At 62.3% G+C, this 21,719-nt stretch overlaps 1 protein-coding gene across 3 annotated transcripts in view; it reads right to left on the bottom strand.

The window, feature by feature from the left end:
• The window catches only part of SLC9A3 (solute carrier family 9 member A3), a gene marked incomplete at its 3' end in the record, with an annotated part of 40,907 nt that overhangs the window by 2,698 nt on the left and 16,490 nt on the right, over window positions 1-21,719 (bottom strand). The window contains exons 2-16 of one of the 3 annotated variants that reach the window (XM_082455255.1): window positions 12,438-12,740; window positions 10,290-10,450; window positions 8,796-8,874; window positions 7,982-8,159; window positions 7,127-7,347; window positions 5,700-5,902; window positions 5,159-5,248; window positions 4,988-5,058; window positions 3,880-4,009; window positions 2,582-2,697; window positions 1,952-2,081; window positions 1,562-1,738; window positions 1,369-1,441; window positions 752-865; window positions 212-452 (exon numbers count right to left, since the gene is read on the bottom strand). In XM_082455255.1, the coding sequence (XP_082311381.1) occupies window positions 212-452; window positions 752-865; window positions 1,369-1,441; window positions 1,562-1,738; window positions 1,952-2,081; window positions 2,582-2,697; window positions 3,880-4,009; window positions 4,988-5,058; window positions 5,159-5,248; window positions 5,700-5,902; window positions 7,127-7,347; window positions 7,982-8,159; window positions 8,796-8,874; window positions 10,290-10,450; window positions 12,438-12,740 (2,287 nt within the window). Of the gene's footprint in view, window positions 1-207; window positions 453-751; window positions 866-1,368; window positions 1,442-1,561; window positions 1,739-1,951; window positions 2,082-2,581; window positions 2,698-3,879; window positions 4,010-4,987; window positions 5,059-5,158; window positions 5,249-5,699; window positions 5,903-7,126; window positions 7,348-7,981; window positions 8,160-8,795; window positions 8,875-10,289; window positions 10,451-12,437; window positions 12,741-21,719 lie in introns of those variants that run through there. The other 2 variants (XM_082455256.1, XM_082455254.1) reach the window with 2 other exon arrangements.

Below are 21,719 nucleotides of genomic sequence, written 5' to 3'. Positions count from 1 at the left end.
GCAGTGATCCCCCACCCCGCTCGGTTGGAGAAGCAGGAAGTCAGATGGGTCTTTTAAGAAACGTGCGCTGGAACAAGAGGCTTGTGAGAACAGGCTTAGAAGGAGGCAGGCAGCTGCCGGAGAGAGTGTGCAGAAGCTCAGGTCCAGGCGGGAGGAGGCGGGCGCTGCGAGAGGAGCAGAGGAGAGAGGCGGGGTTAGAGGGGCCAGTTACATGTGTGTGGACTCGGGCGGGGCGTGGGGCTGCTCCTCGGGGCCGTCGGCCAGCAGGAAGGAGTCCACGGACTTGCCGCTGAGGCGGAAGGGTGCCAGGCGGTGGAAGTTGCTGGGAGAGTGGGGGATCTGCACGCGGGCCCTCTGGGAGGGCACCACCGTCTCCCCAGGAGACAGCCAGGGTGGCACCGCAGAGAGGATGCCGGGGTCCTCGTCCGGGGAAAACACGGGGTTGTCAATTCCTAGGAGAAAGGGCAGCGGCTCATCAGCTCCCCAGGCACACCCGAGGGCAGAGAGGGAGGGAGCTGCCCTGGGGTCAGACACCAGCTCGTCCGGCGGCCGCAACCTGGAAGGTCACCTGGAAGGTCAGGGTCATGGGCCTTTGGGGTCTCAGGCCCTCCACCGGCTCTCGCTCTCCCTTCTTGCAGAGCAGAGCCTCGGCCTGCTGCCCACAACTGTGCAGCCACGTGGACCCAGCGCTCGACAGCCCAGTCCTCCCGCCCGTGATCGTTTCTGGGGTAGCAGAGGGCCGTCCCCTCACCTGAGGGGGAGTCTGTCGCTGTGTCCTGCGTGATGTTCGCCAGGAACTCGATCCCCCCACTCATCTCCTCGGCATCATAGCTGGGGGCTTCCTCAGGGTCTGGAAGTTCCAAATCTGGTGGCAGGGAAGGGGCAGCATGAGGGGAACAGGCTGGAGGCGCAGACGACCTCGTCCCACACTCTTGACCAGCGCCCTGGGCCAGCCTGCCGGGCCCGAGTGCTGGCGTTGCCTCCACCGCACCCAGCAGCCTCTGGGCAGCTCATGGACGGCGGTGCCCTCGTGGTCGCACCAGCACGGGGGTGGGCAAAGGGAACCACACCGGGGGTTCCCGCTGCTCCCCCCACCCCGGCCACACTTGGACGTTCTGAGGAGGGGGGCAACCTGGAAGGGAGGGGCTGGGACCACGTGGCCACAGGGGAAGGGGATGAGGAGCCCAGCTCCAGGGCACTGCCCACCAGAGCGGCTGCAGCGGGAAAAGCAGGGCAGCAGCCTGTGCAGGAGGGTCCTGGGTGCCGAGGGGAAGGGTCTCCCTGGAAGGACAGCCCTCGGCACCCGCCTGCCCCTGGCGCGTTCCTGAGTTCCCGCTGACCAGCGATTCTGCCCCGGCCTAGCCGTACCTTTCTCCGTAATGGTGAAGTCGTGCAGGGGGCTCACCATCGGCAGTTTCCCGTTGGGAATGCTGCTGTTCCTCTGAGAAACAGAAGGGAACTGCTCACAGCTCTGGGGCGTGCCCGATCCGCCTGTCCACCCCCCGGGAGACCCCCGGCCCACCCCCCTCGGTGAGGCTCAGCCCAGGCGTGGCCCCCTCACCCGCTTCTGGACACGCTCCCTCTTGAGCAGCTTCGCGGCCTTCTTGTGCGGGTTGACGCCCAGCTTGGCCGACTTGAAGGACTCCAGGCGTTTCCGCATGGTCCGGTGGAAGATCTCCTTGTCCTGCTTTTCGTCCTCGTCCGCGGTTAGCTCGTGTCGACTGTAGAGATGTTTGTACTGGGGGAGGAGGGGGGCAGGACAGTCACGGCTGCGCCCGGACGCGAGCCTGGGGACCGAGCCCCGACCCTCCCCTGCCCCCTCCCCTGCCCCCTCCCCACCTGCTGGAGCCGTCCTGCGCTAAGTAAGGACCCGCCCTGTCCGGGGCGGGGCGAGGGGGCGAGAATGCTGCCCCGCCCTCGGCTCCGGCGGGAGGGGTCCGGGCACGCCCACCTCCTGCCGGGGCTTGTACAGGTACTGCTGCAGTGTGTGGTGAGTGACCATGTCCTCCGTGTCGCGGATGCTCTGTCGCCTCTGCTCCAGGGACTGCATGTCCAGGCGCACGGCGCTGGCGTTCTCCCTCCTGTGCGGGGCCTCGGTGAGGGCACGCTGCGACGCACCCTGGGGCCTGGGGGCCGTCCCCCCTAGGGCTTCTCGGCCTCCTAGCAGTGCACCCGCCCCTCCAAAGCCCCGGGCTTCTCCCCGGCACATGGCTGCCGGCGGGTGATGTCCAGAATAGCCCTGAGCTGGCCGCAAGCCCCAGTCAAGCAACCCGGCCGAGCAGAGGCCGGAGGCCTGAAATCCGGGACCGGCGGCCCTGTCTTTCCTGGCGGGGGTAGGGGGCACTACCAATGAGGCCTCCGGCCTTAAATCTGCCGCCCGGCCCTGCCTTGCTGCCTCTGCATCAGTGCAGACACCATCACCGACTGACACTACGGGGGAATCTGGTGCGGGGGCTCTGGCCCCGTTCCCACGCCCCCTCCGCTCCATGCCGGGAGCCCCAGCGTGCCCACTGCTGGTGACTGCAGCTTGGTCGGGGGGGCCCGGGGAGAGCCTGGCCCGTGGCAGCCCTGGGGCACGTACAGCAGGTAGGAGACGGAGGCCTCCACGGTCGAGGGGCGCGGGGTGCTGAAGTCCACGTTGACCATGTTGTCCGTGCTGGGGGAGCGGATGAAGGCCAGGGACCCGCGGCGCTCTCCCTGCAGAGGTGGCAGCCTCGTCAGCACCTGCGGCCTGGCTGCAGAGAGCCGGGTGGGGCCAGAGGACCCCAGCCGCTGCGAGGTGCTGTGCGCTGGCCCCCAGGCACCTTGCAGCCACGGGAGAGCCGAGACCCTGGAAGCCGTGGTGGAGGCCGTGCTGGAGCTGGACGGCTCGCAGACGATTGTGCGAAGGACACGGCACCTTGGTGCGCCTCGGGGAGTGTCGGGAAGACACTACGAATCCCCACGGGATTGGGAAGGTGGCCCTGTCCCCACTGGGGGCTCCAGACCAGCTGCCCTCGTTTACCCCAGAAGGGAACCCCCAGGCCTCCAGAATCAGATTAAAACCACACAGAGCAGAGCCCTGGGAGAACGGAAGTCCCACTGCCCAGCGGGATGCGGCACCGTGTGCTGGGCTGCCCTAGGAGAGGGGGGTGGAGCTGGGAAGGGTGGCCGGGCGGGGGCCAGCCCGCCACGGCAGAGCGGATGCTGCGGGCGGGCCTGCCAGAGGCCGCCGTTCACAGGCACAGCACGGTGGACATGCCACCCTGTCTGGTCTGAGCAGGGAGGCGCCCACAGGCCTGGGTCCCAGGCACCGACGTGGCAGCAGCGGGTGGAGGGGAGGCTGGCGCCCTGCTGGGAGCCTGTGTTACCTCGTGGGGACTGGGGGCCGCAGAGGGTCCCCAGGAGAGAGGGTGCAGCCAGCAGCGGGGGACGCCACCAGGAGAACACCTCCCGCCTTCCCAGCCCCGTTCAGGCTGCGAGGCCTCGGAGGCATTACAGTCACAGGGGCCGGGATTCGTGCGCTGCACTTTCTCAGCCAGGGTGGAAGGTGCAGACCACAGTCCTTCCAGTAGCTTCCATCCCCTGGCCTCGCCCCTGCTGGAGCCTGGAGCTTGTGCATTTTGGGGTTTGTGATCTCAGACCCACCAGCGCCACAGACTGGGGGCTGTGACATAACCCATCCTCGGGAGTGCCTGAGGACCTGGGAGCTCAGGTGAACTCGCGGCTAAGGCATCAAGAAGACAGTGTGTCGCCCGCCAGCTGCCCCCAACCCCACCCCGGGGCCTCGGGGTGCAGGACCCTGAGGCCCACTGTGCGGACCCCAGCAGCTGTCCGCATCTGTGTCTGTCTTGCTTCAACCCCGACTCCAACAAAAAGAGCAGACGAGATGTCTGGTACCTCGGCCACGTAGCTGATGGCATCCTTCAAGTTGAGCTCGTGGAAAACATTCAGAATTCGATCTCGTGACTTTTGAGCTGACCTTCTCATAAGGATTTTGCTGAGGAATTTCCTATCAAAATTGGACCACCTGGGGGGTCAAACCAATAGCTGTCAGCGCTCGGCAGGGCCTGGGTGAGGCCCCAGGACAGAGGAACACTGGTGGCATTTGTGGGTACCAGGGGTCCCCCTCCCACCATCCAGACTCGGGATGGACACAGTGTTTGTCTGCTGGGACAGGACACCTTGATTTCCATTTCCTGTGACAACCACACAGGCGAGCTTTGAAAGAAAAGACGTAAGCCTCCATGCTGCCACCTAACGCCCGCCTCACAGTCGTGTGCATTGCTCCTGCCTTCCTGTCACAGCATTGCTCGTTAGCGTGTGCGTAAAAGCGGGATTACACCTTCTCTAATGCGATGTTGCAAGCAGTTTTCCTGTGACTGCCTAACCCTCCAGAAAGATGGGTGGAGGGCGGGGTGGGCTGGCAGGGGCGGGGCCTGGGGCTCTGGCTACAGTGACCGGGGCGCATTTTACCTGCACCAGTGGTAGGCTGGGAGAAGCCACCTGAGCTCTTACACTTAGAGAACTAGCCTGCCGAGAAGGAGACTTTAACTCCAACACAAATCGAATATTTGGGTTATTTGGGTCAGAAAAGGAGGTGGCTGGGCCAGACTTGAATGGGCACAGTGGACATGGGGGGACAGGGGTGCCCAGGGGGAGGAGGGGATCTAAAGGAGGGAAGGGGGTTCCCAGGAAAAGAAGGAGAGGGATTCTAGGAGGAGAAGTGGGCTTTGGGGGAGGAGGGAGCTCCAGCGGGAAAAGGGGCAGGAGGGGGAGGAGGGGGGACCCAGACAAGTGGGCAAGTAGCTTCTGGCTCCTTTGAGGGCAGTATTCTTAGGTCACTAGGGCTTTGTGGGGTTAGGTTTATGGTGATGCCAGAGATTCCTTCTATAGCCTGGGGGTCCCGCGGTCATCAGTTAAAGGAGGAGGGGGACTAACAGCCGAGACAAACGTGCCTCTGAATTTTCCTATTTCACTTCGGTCAGGGGCCACTCCAGCCACTTACTTATCTCTGAGATAATTGTGTCCAATTTGCCCTGATATGTCCTCGATGGCTGAGAGGATGTGGTCAAAAGCCTTTGGGAGGAAAGGCAAGTGGGTCAGCATCACCTGGACAGACCCGTCCCTCCCCCTCCCCCTCCCTCCTCCTCTCCTCTCCTCTCCCCACTCCCCCTACCCGGCCGTGCAGCTTCTCGTTGAGCTTGGGGTCTCGCTGTTCACTTCTCTTCACCTTCAGCCACTGCACCAGGGGCTTGATGGTCAGGCCCTAGAAGACAGGGCACCCGGACCCTGAGTCTGGAGCAGGCCCCACTGTGGCCCACCAAGCCAAAACCCACCCACACCCACATGGGGAGGAATGAGCCACCCCTTAGCCAGGCTCCAGGTGGTCTGTGCCCACCTCCCGGCGGGAAGGAGCCCCTGTCACCTGCGGGTCACCGGACACCCTTGGAGGCCCCTGGCCGGCTCCTTAGATTAGCCAAAAGCAAGGCGAAGTGGGGCCCTTCCTGGGCATGTCTGGCCAATGAAATATTAACTGGGGTTTCGCTAACCAGCAACAACCGAGGAAGGACGTTTTTAGGCCAAGTCGTGCTGCATCCCCAGTGGGGCCACATGAAAACCTACAAAACTGCTCCTAGTTACTAAAATTATCAAACCCAACTGGGCCTGGAGCCTGTGAGAGTGGGTCCCGCCCACTATGGGAGGGGAGGGCACAGTACCTGGAAGATGACAGTGAAAAAGATGACGATGATGGTGGTGCTGACGAACAGGTTCTTCTCCTTGACCTTGTTCTCGTCCAGAAGGACCACCAGGGCATAAGCCACGGCCCCACGAAGGCCGCCATAGGACATGACCACCTGGTCTATGATCTCCAGCTGCACCATCCGGTACCGGTTCAGAATCCAGGTCTGCAGGACGACACCTGCAGGGTCCAGTGTGCGCTCAGCACTTCTGGGAGGGGGACGCAGCCCTTCCATCCCTGCTGAGGCCCTCCTTGCAGCCGCGGTGCAGGAGGGGCCACGGTGGGAAACCCCCTCCTCCAACAGCCGCATTCTGCACGTGGGACCAGGAAACTCCACCCTGTAGCCCCCTCCCGCCAAGTCCCTTTGTCCACTTTGGACCCAGGCCCCTGCCCTCTGGGCCACCGGCCAACCTCCGCACACCCCACAGCTTTGCTCCCAGCAGCTCTGGAAGTTCTCAGGTCTCACTGTGACCACAGGTGTAACTGCCCAGCAGCTCCAGGACCAGATGCCACCTGCCTGTGGAGCATCTGCTCCCTGGAGCCCTCAGTTCAGTGACTGTGGGCAGAGCGGGTAGGGGCCACCTGGACCGTCTCTCGTCTCCTCCCTTCCCTGGCCCTGGGTCAGAGCCACACACCAGGGACCAGGGACCTGAGCTGGGTGCGGGCAGCAAGGGCTCCTGCCTCTCACGTGCCATGGTGACTGATGCTGTCCCCGAGTGGCCACATACAGAGTGAGTCAGTGGGAAGCCATGTGGGTTCCCCTGGGTTCTGGAACCTTCCACTGTGACCTCTAGGTTGTCCTATTTCAGTCGTGAGGCTACAAGCTTGTGAGAAGGCCTGTCCCTTCACTGAGGAGGACCAGTGGCCAGGCCAGCCTGAGGCTCCTCAGGGTCTCTTGAACCTACCATTCACTGGGCTATGGGGCTGGGGGCTGGGGGCAAATGCATGTCCCTGGTTCTACAGACTCCCTGCAACCAATTGCTGCTGTTGCCCGGCTGTGTCCCCTCACCCTGCCATCATCCTCCCATCCTCCCCACCATCCCCCCATCATGTCCCCATCCCCCCATCTCCCCATCACCTCCCATCCCCATCCTCCCCCTCATCCCCCATCCTCCTCCCATCCCTATCACCTCCCATCCCCCATCCTCCCCCTCATCCCCCATCCTCCCCACCATCCCCCCATCATGTCCCCATCCCCCCATCTCCCCATCACCTCCCATCCCCATCCTCCCCCTCATCCCCCATCCTCCTCCCATCCTCCCCACCATCCCCCCATCATGTCCCCATCCCCCATCTCCCCATCACCTCCCATCCCCCATCCTCCCCCTTATCCCCCATCCTCCTCCCATCCCCCCCTTGTCCCCATCTTCCCTCCATTGCCCCCCATGCCCCCCACACCCTCACCAATGGCCCGGTACACAGAGATGAAGACCAGTGTCAGAAGCACGAAGGCTGTGTTCCACTTCCAGATGAGAGGGTCCACGGCCGAGATGCCCAGGAACATGAAGATGATGGTCTCGGCCCCGCTGGCCAGCATCTTCATGGTGTAGCGCACCGTGGTGGCGGACTGCTCCGAGATGTTGGCCTTCACGTACTTCTGACAGCAGATGCCGCAGAAGGTGATGCTGAGGGACGGGTCGGCCCACCGTGAGGTCTCGGGCCGAGGCTCAGCTCCCACCGGACCCCGTGGGGCTAAGGGCCCGTCTCCAAGGCCTGGTACCTGCCCGTCTCCGGGCGGGCGGCACCTCAGGGCCTCTGCGTCCCGGATGAACGCCCGCCCCACTGGTCAGCCCTCCTCTTCGTGAGCACAGGGGTCCTCCGAAGGACTCGGTGCCCCGCGCTGGGCGTGTCGGCCCCCGTGCCCCGACACTGTCTACGGGCCTCTGGAGGCCTGGGCCCCGCACTCCCGCGGGGGAGTGGGCCGCCTCGATTTCTGTCCACACCCCAGAGCGGGGCAGCTCTGAGACCCAGAGCCCCGGGAGGGGCTGCTCAGAGCAGGCGCTGCGGCCCCTGGACAGTTCTGTGAAAACGCCAACTCCTTATTGAAAAGACTGAATAGATCGAATTCTTTGTGCCCACAGTGAATTCCCACTCAGCGTGGGGAAGTGGGCCAGGCAGACCAGGCGGGAGACGGGCCACCCCTCCCCTGGGCGGGTCTGCCTGGCATGTGGGGGCCAGGTGGGGTGACCGGCCTGCAGCCACCCCACCCCCAAGGCCCAGGACCCCGAGGCCGTGGCCCACCGGCAAGGGGGGACTCACGCCAGGATGGCCGACAGGGACAGCATCTCTGACGTGAGGTAGGACAGGTAGGAGAGGACGAACACGAAGCCGGGCTCGATGATGCGCACGTGCTTGGTGAAGCGCGTCACCAGCGAGAGCAGGAAGGCGAAGACGACCCCCACCAGCGTGCCCCCCAGGCTCACCACGAAGAAGGACACTGCAAGGGCAAGGACGCCGGCGCTGGCCCCTGAATGGCCCTTTGTGGCCGCGGCGTGGGCGAGCTGGCCGCCGGCCTTCCGGGCCATTCCTCGTCGAGGTCTCCCGCTGACCCCCCGAGGCACCAGCAGCTCAGCAAACAAGAGGCTGATTCTCTCGGAGGACAGAGACAGGCCGGGTGTCGGCTCCGGCCTCCACAGGGACAGCTGGGGAGGGGACAGCCCTGTGCCCGAGGGAGGCCCGGCTGCGCCCCCGTGGAGGCAGCACTGAGACCAGCGGCCCTTGGGCGGAGCGCTGGCAGCAAGGACTGGGTCCTGGGCCCCCAGGGACAGCCAGCTGTCACTATCCCTGCCCAGAGAAATGCCCAGGACCCCCAGGATACGGGATCCACGTCCTCCTCGTGGGCCTGATGGGGCGATGACCCTTGCTGCCCAGGGTGCCTGGGGCCTGATCAAATCGTGTTAGTGAAACACGAGGGGAAGGGAGGGACCTGTGGCCGAGACTTGGAAGTGGAAACGCCTTTTCCTACCCGGGCTGTGGGTCCCAGGCCGTCACAGACACCGCCCTGCGGGGCCCATGTTCTGGAGGAGAGACCGGCCCCGGCTCTCCCCTGATGCACGGCCCCGCCGTCACCCACCTATTCCTTTCGCGCAGTCCACACCAGTCACCTTGTCACCACCCAGCGTCACGAAAGATTCAAACACGTTGTACAGGACCTGCGGGGACAGAGGTAGACGGGACACCATCAGCCCTTGGTCAGCGCTGACCCCTCCCTGCCTTGGGCCCCAGGCCCTGTGGAACTTGAGCTGAGTGAGGGGACTGTGGCAGCCGTGTGAACAGAAACCGAAAACCCCCAGGGAGGAAATCATCCCGGCAGCAGTGTGGGGTCTGGGGGCAGGAGAGCAGCCTGGGAGGAGTGAGAACCTTCAGAGAAAACCTGGCCTTTCCCACCGTCGGCTAAGCAGGACGACCACGAAGCCAGCCCACAGTGACAATCCTCAATGTCATTTCCCAGGAAAAACCCAGAGTTTCATCTTCAGCGACTTTGCTGCTATGTTGGGCCCTGACTGTGGGGAGGCACCCGGGGCATCTTTGCCTGTTGACATGTGAACCTTATCCTGCCAAGACGTTGAGATAAACGCCCAACACCTCATGCTAGGCCTCGGGAGTGGGCGCTGCTGTGTTCTCTGAGCTCCTAAACGATGCAGTGGCTCCACGTCCGGGGCAGGGGCCCAAGGGGCAGCCCGGGGTGGGCTGCAGGCCCCTTGGGAAGAAACCTGTCTCTGTGCTCCCAAGTCTGTGCTCTCCAGCGGGGGAGAGGGCCCTCAAGGGGCGGGTTGCAAAGCTGTGTTAACGGCAGGAAACCCACGCAGTGCCGATACACAGGGACTGCGGGCGCGGCGCAGCCGTGAAGGTCACGGGACCAGACCACAGCCGCCCCGCTTCTTTACGGGAACGGGGGTCCTGGGGAGATGAGCCTCACGGAGGGGTCAAGTGAAGAGCTCCCTGGCCCCGGGCAGAAGTTCCCGCTTCTACGAGACACGAAAGCGTGGGGCTTTTCGAGCAAAGAGGAGACGGCACGTCTGCTGCGTCTGCGAATCCGCGGGCCGGGCGCCAGCGGGTAGGTGCCCAGACGCACCGCCGGCTGATGCGGGGAAGGAAGGCGGCTCTGCGCTGCCCCCGCCCGGGACCTCACTGCCCCGGAGCCCGCGGCCCGGTGTCGGGGGGGACGCCGACGTCCAGTCACAGCCGCCTCCCGTTGCCTGCACCTTCTGTCCCCCCCGCACGGAGCTGACGCGGGCCCCTGCCGGCCGCCAGGGTCGCGGGCACCCGGCAGCGCAGCTGATTCCCCTCCGTGGTTCCCGTGAGACTGTGATCATCTGCCGGTTCCACAGTCGGGAACGGGGGCCCCGGCCGGGACCCAAAGCTGGGAACAGTGCTCGTGGGATTTCACCAGTGACGTCGCTAACTGCGAAGGTGTGCAGTGGGCTCTAAGAACCATGACGCTCTGACCAGAGCCGCCGGTCATTCTGAGTCAGGCGGCCCTGGAGCAGGACAGCCCGGCAGAGGCGCTGGCGGGGCGAGCGCAGTGGCCCCGAGAGGCAGGTGCCTCCTCCCCCCGTGCTCTCACCACAGTGACGGCATCGTTGAGCAGCGACTCCCCGAAGACGATGATGAAGAGCACTTCGTTGACGTGCACCTCCTCAAACACTGCCAGGACAGCCACTGGGTCCACGGCAGCGATGAGGCTGCCGAACAGGAGGAAGTCCAGCAGCCCGACGTTCAGGTCTCCTGGAAGAGGAGTGGGCTGTGGGGGAGAGCCCGGGGCCAGCCTCGCAGGCAGGGGAGCCCGGGGCCAGCCTCGCAGGCAGGGGAGCCCGGGGCCAGCCTCGCAGGCAGGAGAGCCTGGGTGGGGGCCAGCCTCCCAGGCGGGAGAGCCCGGGGCCAGCCTCGCAGGCGGGAGAGCCGGGGGCCAGCCTCGCAGGCGGGAGAGCCGGGGACCAGCCTCCCAGGCGGGAGAGCCCGGGGCCAGCCTCCCAGGCAGGAGAACCTGGGCGGGGGGGTGGTGCAGCCTGCCCCCCTCCCTGGCGGGTCAGTCCACCACCCACCAGCCCTGCCAGGAAGGTCCCGGGACCGCACTGTGGGCTCACGGCCGCCAGGCTGTGTGTTCCAGGACCCCATTTCCGCCACGGCCTTGCCCACCTGCAGGGCCTCTCTATGGCCCAGAGCTTCTGGGTGCTGGGCCGCTGTGCCCAGATGCCCCCCCAGGTGACCCTTCCTTGGAGGCGCACCCTGGCCTTGGGCCACACCTCAGAGCCTGGAGCCCAGCTGCCGGGCAGCAGAGACCCACCGCTGTCCTCCAGGCTGCAGGGCCCCGGCCCTGCGTGTCCCCTGGGCGCTGCTCTGCTCCATGACCTTGGCTGACACCCAGCCTTGACCAGCTATGTCCCAGGGGCTGAGCACAGGCCTCAGACAGCTGTGGCCCCTCGAGGAGCAGGAATGCCTGCTCCAAACCCCAAGACCTACCCTTGGGCCCAGGAGCCGGAGGTGGCCCGATGGCCTTAGACTGTCCCAACTACCTAAAGGCACCGCCAATGAAAGCAGTCTAATTGCACTCACACGGCCCCTGCCGCTCAGGCGTCTGGGAGGCCTGGCCAGGCGCGTGCGGCCCCACGCCAGCCTTCATGGGCTTCCCGGCCGGGCCTGGGGGTGGTGCCGGATGGCAGCGGGGGCTCGCGGAAGTGCACGCTCCCCATGGGGTGAGGACAAAGTCCCGAGGTGACTCCTCCAGACACGGGACCTTTGGTCCCTGTTTCTTAATAGTCTTGTCACTGCGATTTCAAGGTAGGTCGTGAGCCCCACCGTGGGGCTCGGGGGGTGCCATGCCCTTCCTTCAGTCAGACGGCCTGGCTCTGGGTCTGGTTCAGCTGGTGGAAGTGTCTGAGGCCAAGGCTGAGCGTGGACTGGTGCCCGGGGTGCCGACACCCACCCCCAGTGGTCCCCGATGCCAGGAGCTCAAGCTGCAGACCCCGGAGCCAAATAGGGGCAGCTGTAGCCACCCCGGGACGGGCTGCATTTAGGGCTGTGCAATCCGGCACATCTGTGCGAGGCCTCAGGTGAGCCCAGGCCCCACCTGCTCCGGTTTCCCCGGTGGATAATGGCCAGCTCCCAGGTGGGTGGGGTGCGCCTCGGAGGTATGCCAGGGCCGAGGTTAGTAACCAGAACGGCAGGAAACCCCGGCAGGGGAGGGAGCAGGAGACGCAGATGCCACGGTGACAGAGGAGAAGCTGGCGTGGCTTTTCCCTGCCGGTTTGAGTAGAGATGACACCCAAAGCTTCTGCTCAGGTGCAGGTTTACCTGGGCTCCACAATCGTCGGACTCGGATGCCGGCCTCTGCCAGAGGGGCCTCCTCTTCCTTCCCTGGCCTCTTGGAGATGGGGGACTGAGGCTGGACCCCATCTCCCTGCCAAGGGGGAGGGACAGCAGCTGGGTCGTTCCCACTGCCCCACCCACTGCCTGACCCGGTCGGATCAGACTTTACTCCCAAGCAGGACACGTGCTTCAGCCTGGGGCCGGGCGTGGACCGGCTATTGATGACTTACAAGCCAGGAGGGGTAAGTGGCCACTGGTGACATCTCTTGATGGCCCCTAAGCTCACCCCCCCTTTAAGGTCTGTGTTCTTCGTCCTGAGCTTTCCTAAATGAGGCTGCCTGGAGCCCGCCCTGAGGACCCCCGGACCCTCCATGAGCCCCCTGGTTGGGGGGCGGTGCCCACTCACCCATCAGGCCGCTGCGGAAGACGCCGTAGAGGGACAGGCCGGTGGTGGCCGCGTTCCACACGGTGCCGATGACGGCGTACAGCAGGATGGTGCCCAGATTGCCGAAGAAGAGCCGGTTGGGCATGAAGTAGCCGGCGTCCAGCACGATGGGCGGCAGCAGGTAGAAGAAGAAGACCGTGGGTGTGAGCGAGAAGGAGGCAATGTGGTCGGCCGCCAAGACGATGCCGCCCAGCAGCAGGCCCAGCACGATGAGCAGTGCACTCTCGGGGACGACGCTGGTGACCTTGTGGGACAGGTGGAAGCCTGCGGGGGAGGGGAGGGGTCAGGGGGGCCGGGACCCCACGGGGGAGGGGAGGGAGGTGGGGGGGTCGGGACCCCCATGGAGGTGGGGAGGGGAGGGCCAGGGGGCCGGCCTGGCACCACAGGACAGACATGAACTCGGGAAACAAGGCCCAACATCCGGGTCTGTGGCCACAGAGGAGGTCCTGCCAGTCCCCCTGGCCCCAAGGACACCCTCCTCAGATGTCCCCCTGCCTCCTGCTCAGAGAATGGCCCCCCTCCACAGGGAGCCCCCTGTGATAGGCCAGAGGGGCTGCATGGTGGCTGGGGGACGGAGGCCCAGGTTGGTGGGCAGCGTGCAGGGCCTGCAGGGCCCCAGGCCCCACTGACCCCCTCCGGCATCATCCCTTGTGCCGTACCTGGTGACCAGGACCCTCACCCTGCTTGAAGCCCAGCTGTGTTTTGATCTTCCGTGGAGGGACCCCATGCCAGCCGTCCCCTCTGCCTGGCTCTCCTGGGGTCAGAGCGCCCAGGACGAGAGCCTTGTAAGGCCAGGGCCTTAGGGCTCCCCAGCAGCAATCAGCCCCACCACCACAGTCACGCGCTCGGGGAACAGCGGGGCCGCAGAGGTCTCCCCAGCCACGGCCCCCTCACCTGTCAACCCTGCCAGGACCTCGGGGGAGGCGTGCACTCCAACAGTTGGGGCCATTTCTCCTTTGTTCTATTTTAAGACTCAGGGAAAAAAGTGATAAGAATCCTGTGTTAAGTCTGATTTCAAAATAGTTGGAATGTTGACAGAAGAGGTGGACTCTTCAGCTTAAGCAGAGTTTGAGATAGTTCTCTCTTCGCTCACGCAAGTTCTGTTTATTGAGAGGTCTTCTTTTGTATTCCAAGGAGAGCTGTCTCCTGAGAGGCAAGGACCGCAGAGCAGCAGGAGGCGGGGCGTCCAGTGGGAGAGGCTGACCCATGCTGGCCCGTCCCAGCTGTCTCAGGGAAGACTTCTTGGGCTGGGTCCCACGGGTGCTGACCCAGGCGCCCTGCACCCTGCCCCTGGCCTGTGTCCTCGCTGGTAACCAGGGGACATCTGGGGGTTAGGTGCTGGCTCTCAAGGGGCCTCCCCGAGGAAGGAGGGCCCGGGTCACTGCTCCTCGTCCCCCGGGACGGTCCTCTCCGAGTCTGGTTGAGACGCAGCGTGACAGGCGCGGGCCCTGCTCTGTGGCCCAGGGAGGGTCAGGTTTCAGCCAGTGGAGGTAGAACGGGCACTGCTTCCAGGACCCGAGGACCCGCTGGTGCCCCAGCACCAGCTGAACATTTTGATTTGGGAGCGAGCTTCTTCCTCTGAAAGTTTTCACACGTGGCAGGTGGGGGGTGAGGGCAGCTGCTGCCCCAAGTAGAGGCGCCCAGGAGCCAGCAGAGCGGTCCCGCCTTCGTGGGGAGACTCAAAGGCCCGGAGGCTGATGCCTCAACGTTTCCACGTGACGCAGTTACCAGGCCTCGGTGGCCGCCGCGGGTACCGCAAGGGAGGCCGTGTCTGAGCGCGAGCCCCAGCTCCCTGCAAGTCCTCCAGCCCTGCCCTGCCCGTGAGCGCGGGGCATCGGGGTTTGGCAGGCTCACGTCCCCCTGGAGGGGCTCTCTGAGCCCAGCGTCGGAGGGGCCCTGACGTGGGGAAGACGGGCCGGTGCCCCAGAGCCCCATTCTGGCAGCACCTGCTCCCCCCGGCCGCCCGGCGAGGACGCGGAGAGACGCGTCTTCCCTTGACGGCACACTCCCGCACCCTGGGCTGGGTGAAGGTCGGTCGGGGCCGCCCTAGGCTTTGGGAGGAGACCTGGGAGGCCGTGCCCCGCGCCCCCTCCGCCCCGTGGCTCCTGGCCCCGACGGCCAAGTGCACAGGGCAGCGCAAGAACCCTTGCAGGTCCCAGGCCCCCCCGGACACCAGGATCAGCAGGGCCCGGGCCCAGGAGTCTGCGCTGGGCTCTGACGGCCGCTCGGGAGCTGTACTCTCATAGAAAGGCCGGGGGCTCTCGCCCCTCCTCGGCACCTCCCAGGCGTTCCCTGAAGTCCACAGACGGTGGGCTCGTCCTCTCGTCTCCTGCCCGATGGGCTCGGCGGCCGGAAGCCGAGTTTAGAAAAGCCGCCCGGAGCCGCAGGCGCGTCCCGAGTCCCCTACCTGCTGGGCAGTTGTGAGGCCGCGCCTTTCTCTGGGGCACGGGCGGCATCCGCTCCTGCCCGCCAAACTCCCAGCGAGCCCGGAGCAAACTGCACGGAGGGCCGCCCCCCGGACCCCACCCCATTCACCGGAGCTGCCGTTCCCCACGAAATGTGTGTCTCCTGCTGTTCTCCCGTCCTGGCCAGGCTCCAGCGGAGGTCACGTCTGGGACGGCCCCTCAACTGCCCCTTCACCCCCTTGGTGCCCGCTGGTCTGGGGGCCCCCTGAAGCTGAGGCCAGCACCGCGGGTCGTTGGGCCAGGGCCAGGCGTGGAGCATGAGTGACCGCTGACCCCTAGCGAGCCCCCTGCCAAGGCGGCAGAGGGGGGCGGCCCAGGGCTGGCTTCAGGTCCTGGGGCTCGTGTTCAGTCTTTAGCCGAATGTCTCCCCAGATTAGACATTCCGAGTGGACCTCGGATCTCCATCACCTCTGACAACTGCGGGGCCAGCGGGGCGGGAAGGTGCCGAGGAGCCAGGTGGCCCTTAACAACAGCAACAAAACTCGGCCCCTTGGGAACTCGGAGTCCTAATCCTCCGCCACATTCCTGTACCGCAGCCGGTTACCAGAAAATCTTATTAATTTGGAAAACGGGTGGATGAGACACAGGCTGACTTCACACCAGATGCTCTCGCTTGGAAGGAAGCCCTGAAAGCCCAGAGAAAAAGTGATTTGAACTTTTTACCCATTGAGAAAGAAATATATACACACACAGTGTGGACGGACGGGCGTGCCGTTCCAACTTCTGTGTCTGGCGGTGTTGGACACACACCTCTGTGCATGGCGGGGCCTACTGAGCGCTCACCTGTGTCCTGCACAGATGCCCGTCTCACCTGCCCACGGGGGGGCTGGGGGCAGTGGTCACCTGTCCCTCATCCCAGGCAGGTGGGAGACGGCACCTCCTGGGAGATTTAACCTGACTTTCTTATCCTGAGTGAGGTTTGCGCGTCTCTTCCCATTCAGGAGACATTTCTTCCTTTTCCGTGAACCATGTATTCGTGGCCTTTGCTGCTGCGTCACTGGGTTATTCGCCTTTTCTTACCGGCGGGCAGCTCTTCACGCACCGGCGCAGGTGTATTTCCACTTCAAAGGTGTGGTCACTTAGCTTCTTGTTCAGGTTTTGCTGTGGGCAGATGTCTCCTGTTTAGGTAAATCTGTTGGTCTGCTCCATGGCTTCTGAGTCTTGTGTTATGCTTTAAAAAGCCATCCTTTCTCCTATGTTTTCTACTGAATGTTTGATGTTCAATTTAACTTTACTTGAATTTCACAAAGAAAATATTTAAAAATAGTCCTGAAACTGAAGGACCTGCCCAACTCCGGAGAGAAAGGCTCCCGAAATCCCACGAGTGAGCGTGGCCGCTCCAGCCCCTGCAGGTGTCAGGACCCCACCATTCCCTCCGCCGCAAGGCCCTCGCCCAGACAGTCTCAGCACCCGTCTCCCTTGCGGGCCAGAGGTCGGCACCACCTTCTCACGTCTGCGGGTGTCTGCCCAGCTGGCCCCTAGCCTCCTGCAGACCCGGGGGACGGGCCGGACCAGCCCGGTTTTTATTTTACTTCTCCGTGTGGTTGCCTGTTTGCTTGCTTTTTCTGTCTGGTTGTCAGAAGATGTTTTGTCTTTGAGAGCATCCTTGTAGCAAGGGTATATCTTAGCACTGATTCTCCTTCTTCCTCTGATACTGGGGACGTTGGCTCAGCCTGCATTTCAAGGAGGCATCCCCGTCCCCCGGCGGTGGCCAGGCCGGCTCCCCGAGGGCATTGCGCTAACTACGCGTGTGCCACACGCTCATTGCTCACAGTTGGTTCCGGGCAGACCGCGGAGTCCCACGGAGTCCAGCAAATGCGCCGGGAGGAGGGAGTCACCGGGCTGGCTCCTGCCCGCCTGCCACCCACAATCTCTCAGAACTTTTGTCCGGCCGGTGGTTTGCCTCCAAGACTTCCGTCTGGCTCCTGCTGTTCCGAGTTTATTTCTCAGATCTCACCATGTTAGTTCTTCTCCAGTTTTCTTAGCTAGGAAAATCCTCTTGATATTTTCAGCACCATTTTATTGTCTCAATTTGAGCTCCTGTCTTATTGAATTTGTATTATGGCCCTTGTCTGTGATGTAAAGCTCCACGGGGACTTTCCTTCTGTTTCTTGGGTGACGTTTTACTCCAGGGGGTCCCTTCCTCCCTCGCTCCCTTCCCTCCTGCTTCGGCGTCAGCCCCGGCCGCCCCGTGCCACGCAGCGCTGTCCGCAGCCTCCGCCTCTCAGGGGTGGGGGGAGCGGCCTGACACGCTCTTGCTGCCTGTCCGCAGCCTCTGCCTCTCAGGGGTGGGGGGAGCGGCCTGACACGCTCTTGCTGCCTGTCCGCAGCCTCCGCCTCTCAGGTGTGGGGGGAGCGGCCTGACACGCTCTTGCTGCCTGTGTGGGTCCACGTGCCTTCCCCTGAGCGAGCGATCGGGGCGCACGGCGCTGTCCCTCCCCTGTGGTCCCAGACCTCTGGCATCAGGTTGGCCCCTGGTTCCTGGTTTGTCTTTCTGGTCTGGGGGGAGGGGTAGCAACAGTCTGCAGGGGGTCCCCATTCTCCGTCTTCGCCCAGAGCTCCGGGGTCTCTGCTTGATGGGAATTCTTCACGAGCCGTCCCGCCAGCCGGGCCCGGTCAGGCCCGCGGGTGGCTCTCCCGTGACCACCATCAGATGGCAGTCCACATTGTAATGAGCTAATTAAACTGAAGACTTGATTGATTTTAAATGGCAATTTGTTAGTGGCTCAGCCATTAAGCCCATAATGGGCGTTTTAGGAGTTGGTGGGCCAAGCTGCAGGTGCCCTGGGCGTCCGCGTCTGCCTGAGGACTCCGTCCACCAGCCGGGAGGGAGGCCGCTCCCGGTGGGGCAGGTCCCTGCAGGCCAGACCCTTCCTTCAGCTGCAGACTGTGCATGGTTAGGACGGTCACTCACGTCACAGCTTCTGCGAGACGGCGGGGATGGCGGGGTGGAGACAGTGGCCAGAGCACGTGCTGGGCCCCTCCTTCCAGCATCCGCGGCCCTGCACGGCCGGGTCTTCTGGGGAAGCTGCGAGGACAGTGGAGGGGCTCATCGCCGCCACCCCTCGGCACCCCGGTCCTTGCTGGGGGCACCAAGACCCCAACAGCGGCGTGCAGGTCCTCACCCCCCTCCCAACCTTCGCCTCCTTTACCTCCGAAGACAGAAGGGCCCGCAAAGCAACTCGGAGCAGCCCCCTCGGTATCTTGGGCCCTGCAGCTCCGGGGCCTCCACGTCCGGCCAACCCAGAGCCTGGGCCACGGACATCGAGGGTCTGTGTCCCGGGGCCGCGCCCCTGGGAAGCGAGTTGGGGGGCCGCCCTCCCCATCGGGCCCGCATTTGCTGGGAAGCCAACCCTTAGGCTGGGAGGGTGGAGGCCGCCTGAGGCCTCGAGGGACTCCCGCGCCCTATGTGTAAAGGGCCCACGTGGGACCCAAGTGCACGTCCGCCGCGGGGCCAGAGCCAGGCCGAGACCCACAGGCAGCAGCTTCGTGGGCAACTGGGACCCCACAAGTGTTACAGGTGCTGATGCAGGGAGAGCACGTGACACACACCCGGGACCCGGCAGAGCGCTAACGACCGCAGGAGACAGGACACAGTCTCTGTGGAGCACAAATCCAGGGGCGCCGCGTCGGCAGGGCCCCGAGGAGCGGCATGAGGCCGGGCCGGAGCTGCCCGCCCGCCAGGCCTCCCAACAGGGACTTCCGAGCCCACGGGTCTCTGATCGCCAAGGCCTGGGGAGTCACAGCTAATTAAGCACGGCTGCAGGATGGTAACAGCAGGGACACGTGTGTTTACTTCTAATTACAAACCCTCGGACTGACGTTAAAGGTCGGGAGGTGCCCGCGACCAGCCAGCCATTCTGGAGGGGGCCTGCGCAGGGCGGGCACCGGGAAGGTCACTGCCAACGGTCCTCACGCCCCCTCAGAACGCGGCCGGGAACCCGGGGCCCAGGGTCAGGCCCGCTGTGGCCACCGCCCCCAGGGACCTCTCAGCAGGATTCAGCTGAGTCCACGCAATGCGGCGGTACAGTAAATCCCTTGGTTTTACTTTAACACATACGAGCCTTGGTAAAGCCAGCTCTGCTTCAAAGTAACCAGATGAACGGTGAAACCCTTCCAGCAGAAAGATGGGCAGTCACTGGAATGCACAGGGGACCCCCCCCCTGCTCGGGAGGACGAGCGGTCCGGGTGGGACCTGAAATGTCACACACTCAGGGGCAAAGACACACAGACACACCCACGCAGTGACACAGACACACACATGGACACACACAGGGACACACAGACACACACAGTGACACACGCAACACACACAGACACACACACAGTGACACACAGACACACACAGGGACACAGACACACACGCAGGTCCCAGCGCTGACTCTCCAGCACTCTCTACAGTCACGCCGTGGGGTCCCCGCAGCCCCTCCCAGGACAGGCACTGGCCGAGGACCCTCGTCCTGGGCTCAGAGGCGTCCCCCCAGATGCCACCCCCTGCAGGGCAGGCAGCAACCACCCAGCAGGTGTGACTGGTGATGTCACGTATAATTATATGCATTAATGATAATAATTAACAAGTGTTGTCAAGTGAAGCCATGAGTGAGTGGCCTGGCCCCAGCGCCAGCTGGATCTGCAGCCGCCAGCCCCCCTCCACACGCAGCGCCCTTCTCCCCAAGAGGCTTCTCCATCCTTCTTCTGTGTCAGCCTGCTCCTAAGTGCTCCACATACAAAGAAGCACACATTTTAAGCTTTGCCTTCTTAAGATTTCATGATTGGCTCTGACTTAAAGACTTGGGAGAAGAAGTCATGACAATCACACCCCACGGATGGGCACCAGTGGAGTAGTTCCCATTGTCCCAGCAATGGACCCACTGTCAATAGCTGTGCAGCCAACTGTCCTCTGGGTAATGACCATAAGCTCTGGAAAAAATACCCACAACAAACACAACACTGAAGAGAGAGTAAATGAAGGCAGACACCAGATGGGCTCTCCACATTGAGGAAGGAACCAGTGCCAGCCGATTTCCTTGTTTTTTTATGGCTTTTTTTCAGAGGGCAGGTCCCAGCTGGGGCCATGCAGAGCAGCTAAAGCTCAAATAGAAACCTACAGTCTGACTGGATTGAAAAATCAGAGGCTAGAGATCAGGGCAACCACAGGAGCTGAAAAGAGAGGGGGGAAATCCCAGAAAGGAAAGAGCCTGAGAGGCCAAACCCCAAATTCTGTGCATGAACTCTTGAAATCTCTGGCTGATCCTTGAATTACACACAAGAGAGACAGGTCCTGAGCTGCCAGAAGCAAAAATTCAGAGGTTTCAGCTGCTGTCATCACAGGGAGACACATTTGGAGTTTCGGTCCAGTCCTGGCAAAACCACAATGCAGCAACAACACCCACCACAAAAATCAATGCTCTCCAGAGGAACATAACAGAATACAGAGTGTCTACAATGTATCATTCATAGTGTTCTGGAAACAAATCAAAATCACTAGACATATGAAGAAACAGGAAAACGGGATCCATAAATCAGCGGAGACCTCAAGATGACCCAGATGTTGGAATTAGCAGACAAGGACTTGAAAACCGCTATTATAACCATGCTCAAGAACGTAAAGGAAAATATGCCTGTAATGAATTAACAATAGTAAATCTCGCCAGTGGAATACAACAGGATTTGGCAATTTTTTTCTAAAAGAGCCAGATAGTAAATTGTTTAGGCTTGTGGGCTACACATTCTGTTTTTCAGTTACTCAGCTCTGCCACTATAGCACAAAAAGGTCATAACATACATAAACAGATGAACACCACTGTGTTCCAATAAAACTTTATTTACAAAAACTGGTAGCCAGCCCATGGGCGTAGTCTGCTGGCCCTTGAAATAGAAGATATCTAAAAGAACCAAGTTGGAATTCTAGAATTGAAGAATTCAATAACCGAAATAAAAAAGTCAATGGATAGGCTTAATAGTAGATAGAGATGACGGTAGAAATGATCCGATCTGAAGAACAAAGAAAAAAGAAAGATAAAAAGTAAACAGAGCCTCAGTGGCCTGTGGGACAATATCAGAAGAAATCGGAGTCCTAGAAGGAGAGGAGAGGGCAATGGAGTAGAAAACACTCTGAAGAAGCAATGACCAAAAATGTCCCCAATTTGATGAAAGATATCAATTTATAGACTTGAGAACTACTTCAGATTAGACGATTTCTATTGCTCCGCTTCAAGTGAAGCTGAGGGTCCAGGGCAGGTAAGTTTGGGTGCGGGAAGGGCCTAAAAGCTGCAGGTCAGAGGTGAAGTGGGCACCTGGACTTCGGGGTGAGCTGGGTGGGGTCTGGGGCCAGGCCCTCAGAAGAGGAGGGCGGAGGGGCTACTCCACGGCCTGGGCCCAAGCAGAGCACCACGGCAGGGCCAAGGCACAGATGGTTCACGCTGACGGTGTCAGTTTAATGACACACAGGGCATGATTGCTGAAGGTAGCTGGTAATCAGGTCACTGAGACCTTACTTCACAAAAGAATTCATTGAACTTGAGCTGTGACAGGCACAGCAGCAAAAACAGCAAAGGCAGGTAGAGGTAAGGTTTCCAAATCAGAATCACACAGATCCCAGCGCCGGCACCACACAAACTCCCTTTCTCTGCGTGAGGTGTAAAAAGGGCCACAGAACGGCATGTGCTCGGTGACTCTGCTTTTACAGAATGAGGAAGCTGGAGGCTGGTGGCCCTGGAGGCTAAACAAACCAGAAGAGGCATTCTTCAAAGTTCTAAGATTTAAGAACATAAAGTTA

Source organism: Balaenoptera physalus (genome assembly GCF_965194825.1).
Source record: "Balaenoptera physalus genome assembly, chromosome: 3".
Classification (NCBI taxonomy): domain Eukaryota; kingdom Metazoa; phylum Chordata; class Mammalia; order Artiodactyla; family Balaenopteridae; genus Balaenoptera; species Balaenoptera physalus.
The sequence above is the reverse complement of the archived record's forward strand: the minus strand, read 5'-3'. Positions and strand labels throughout refer to the sequence as shown.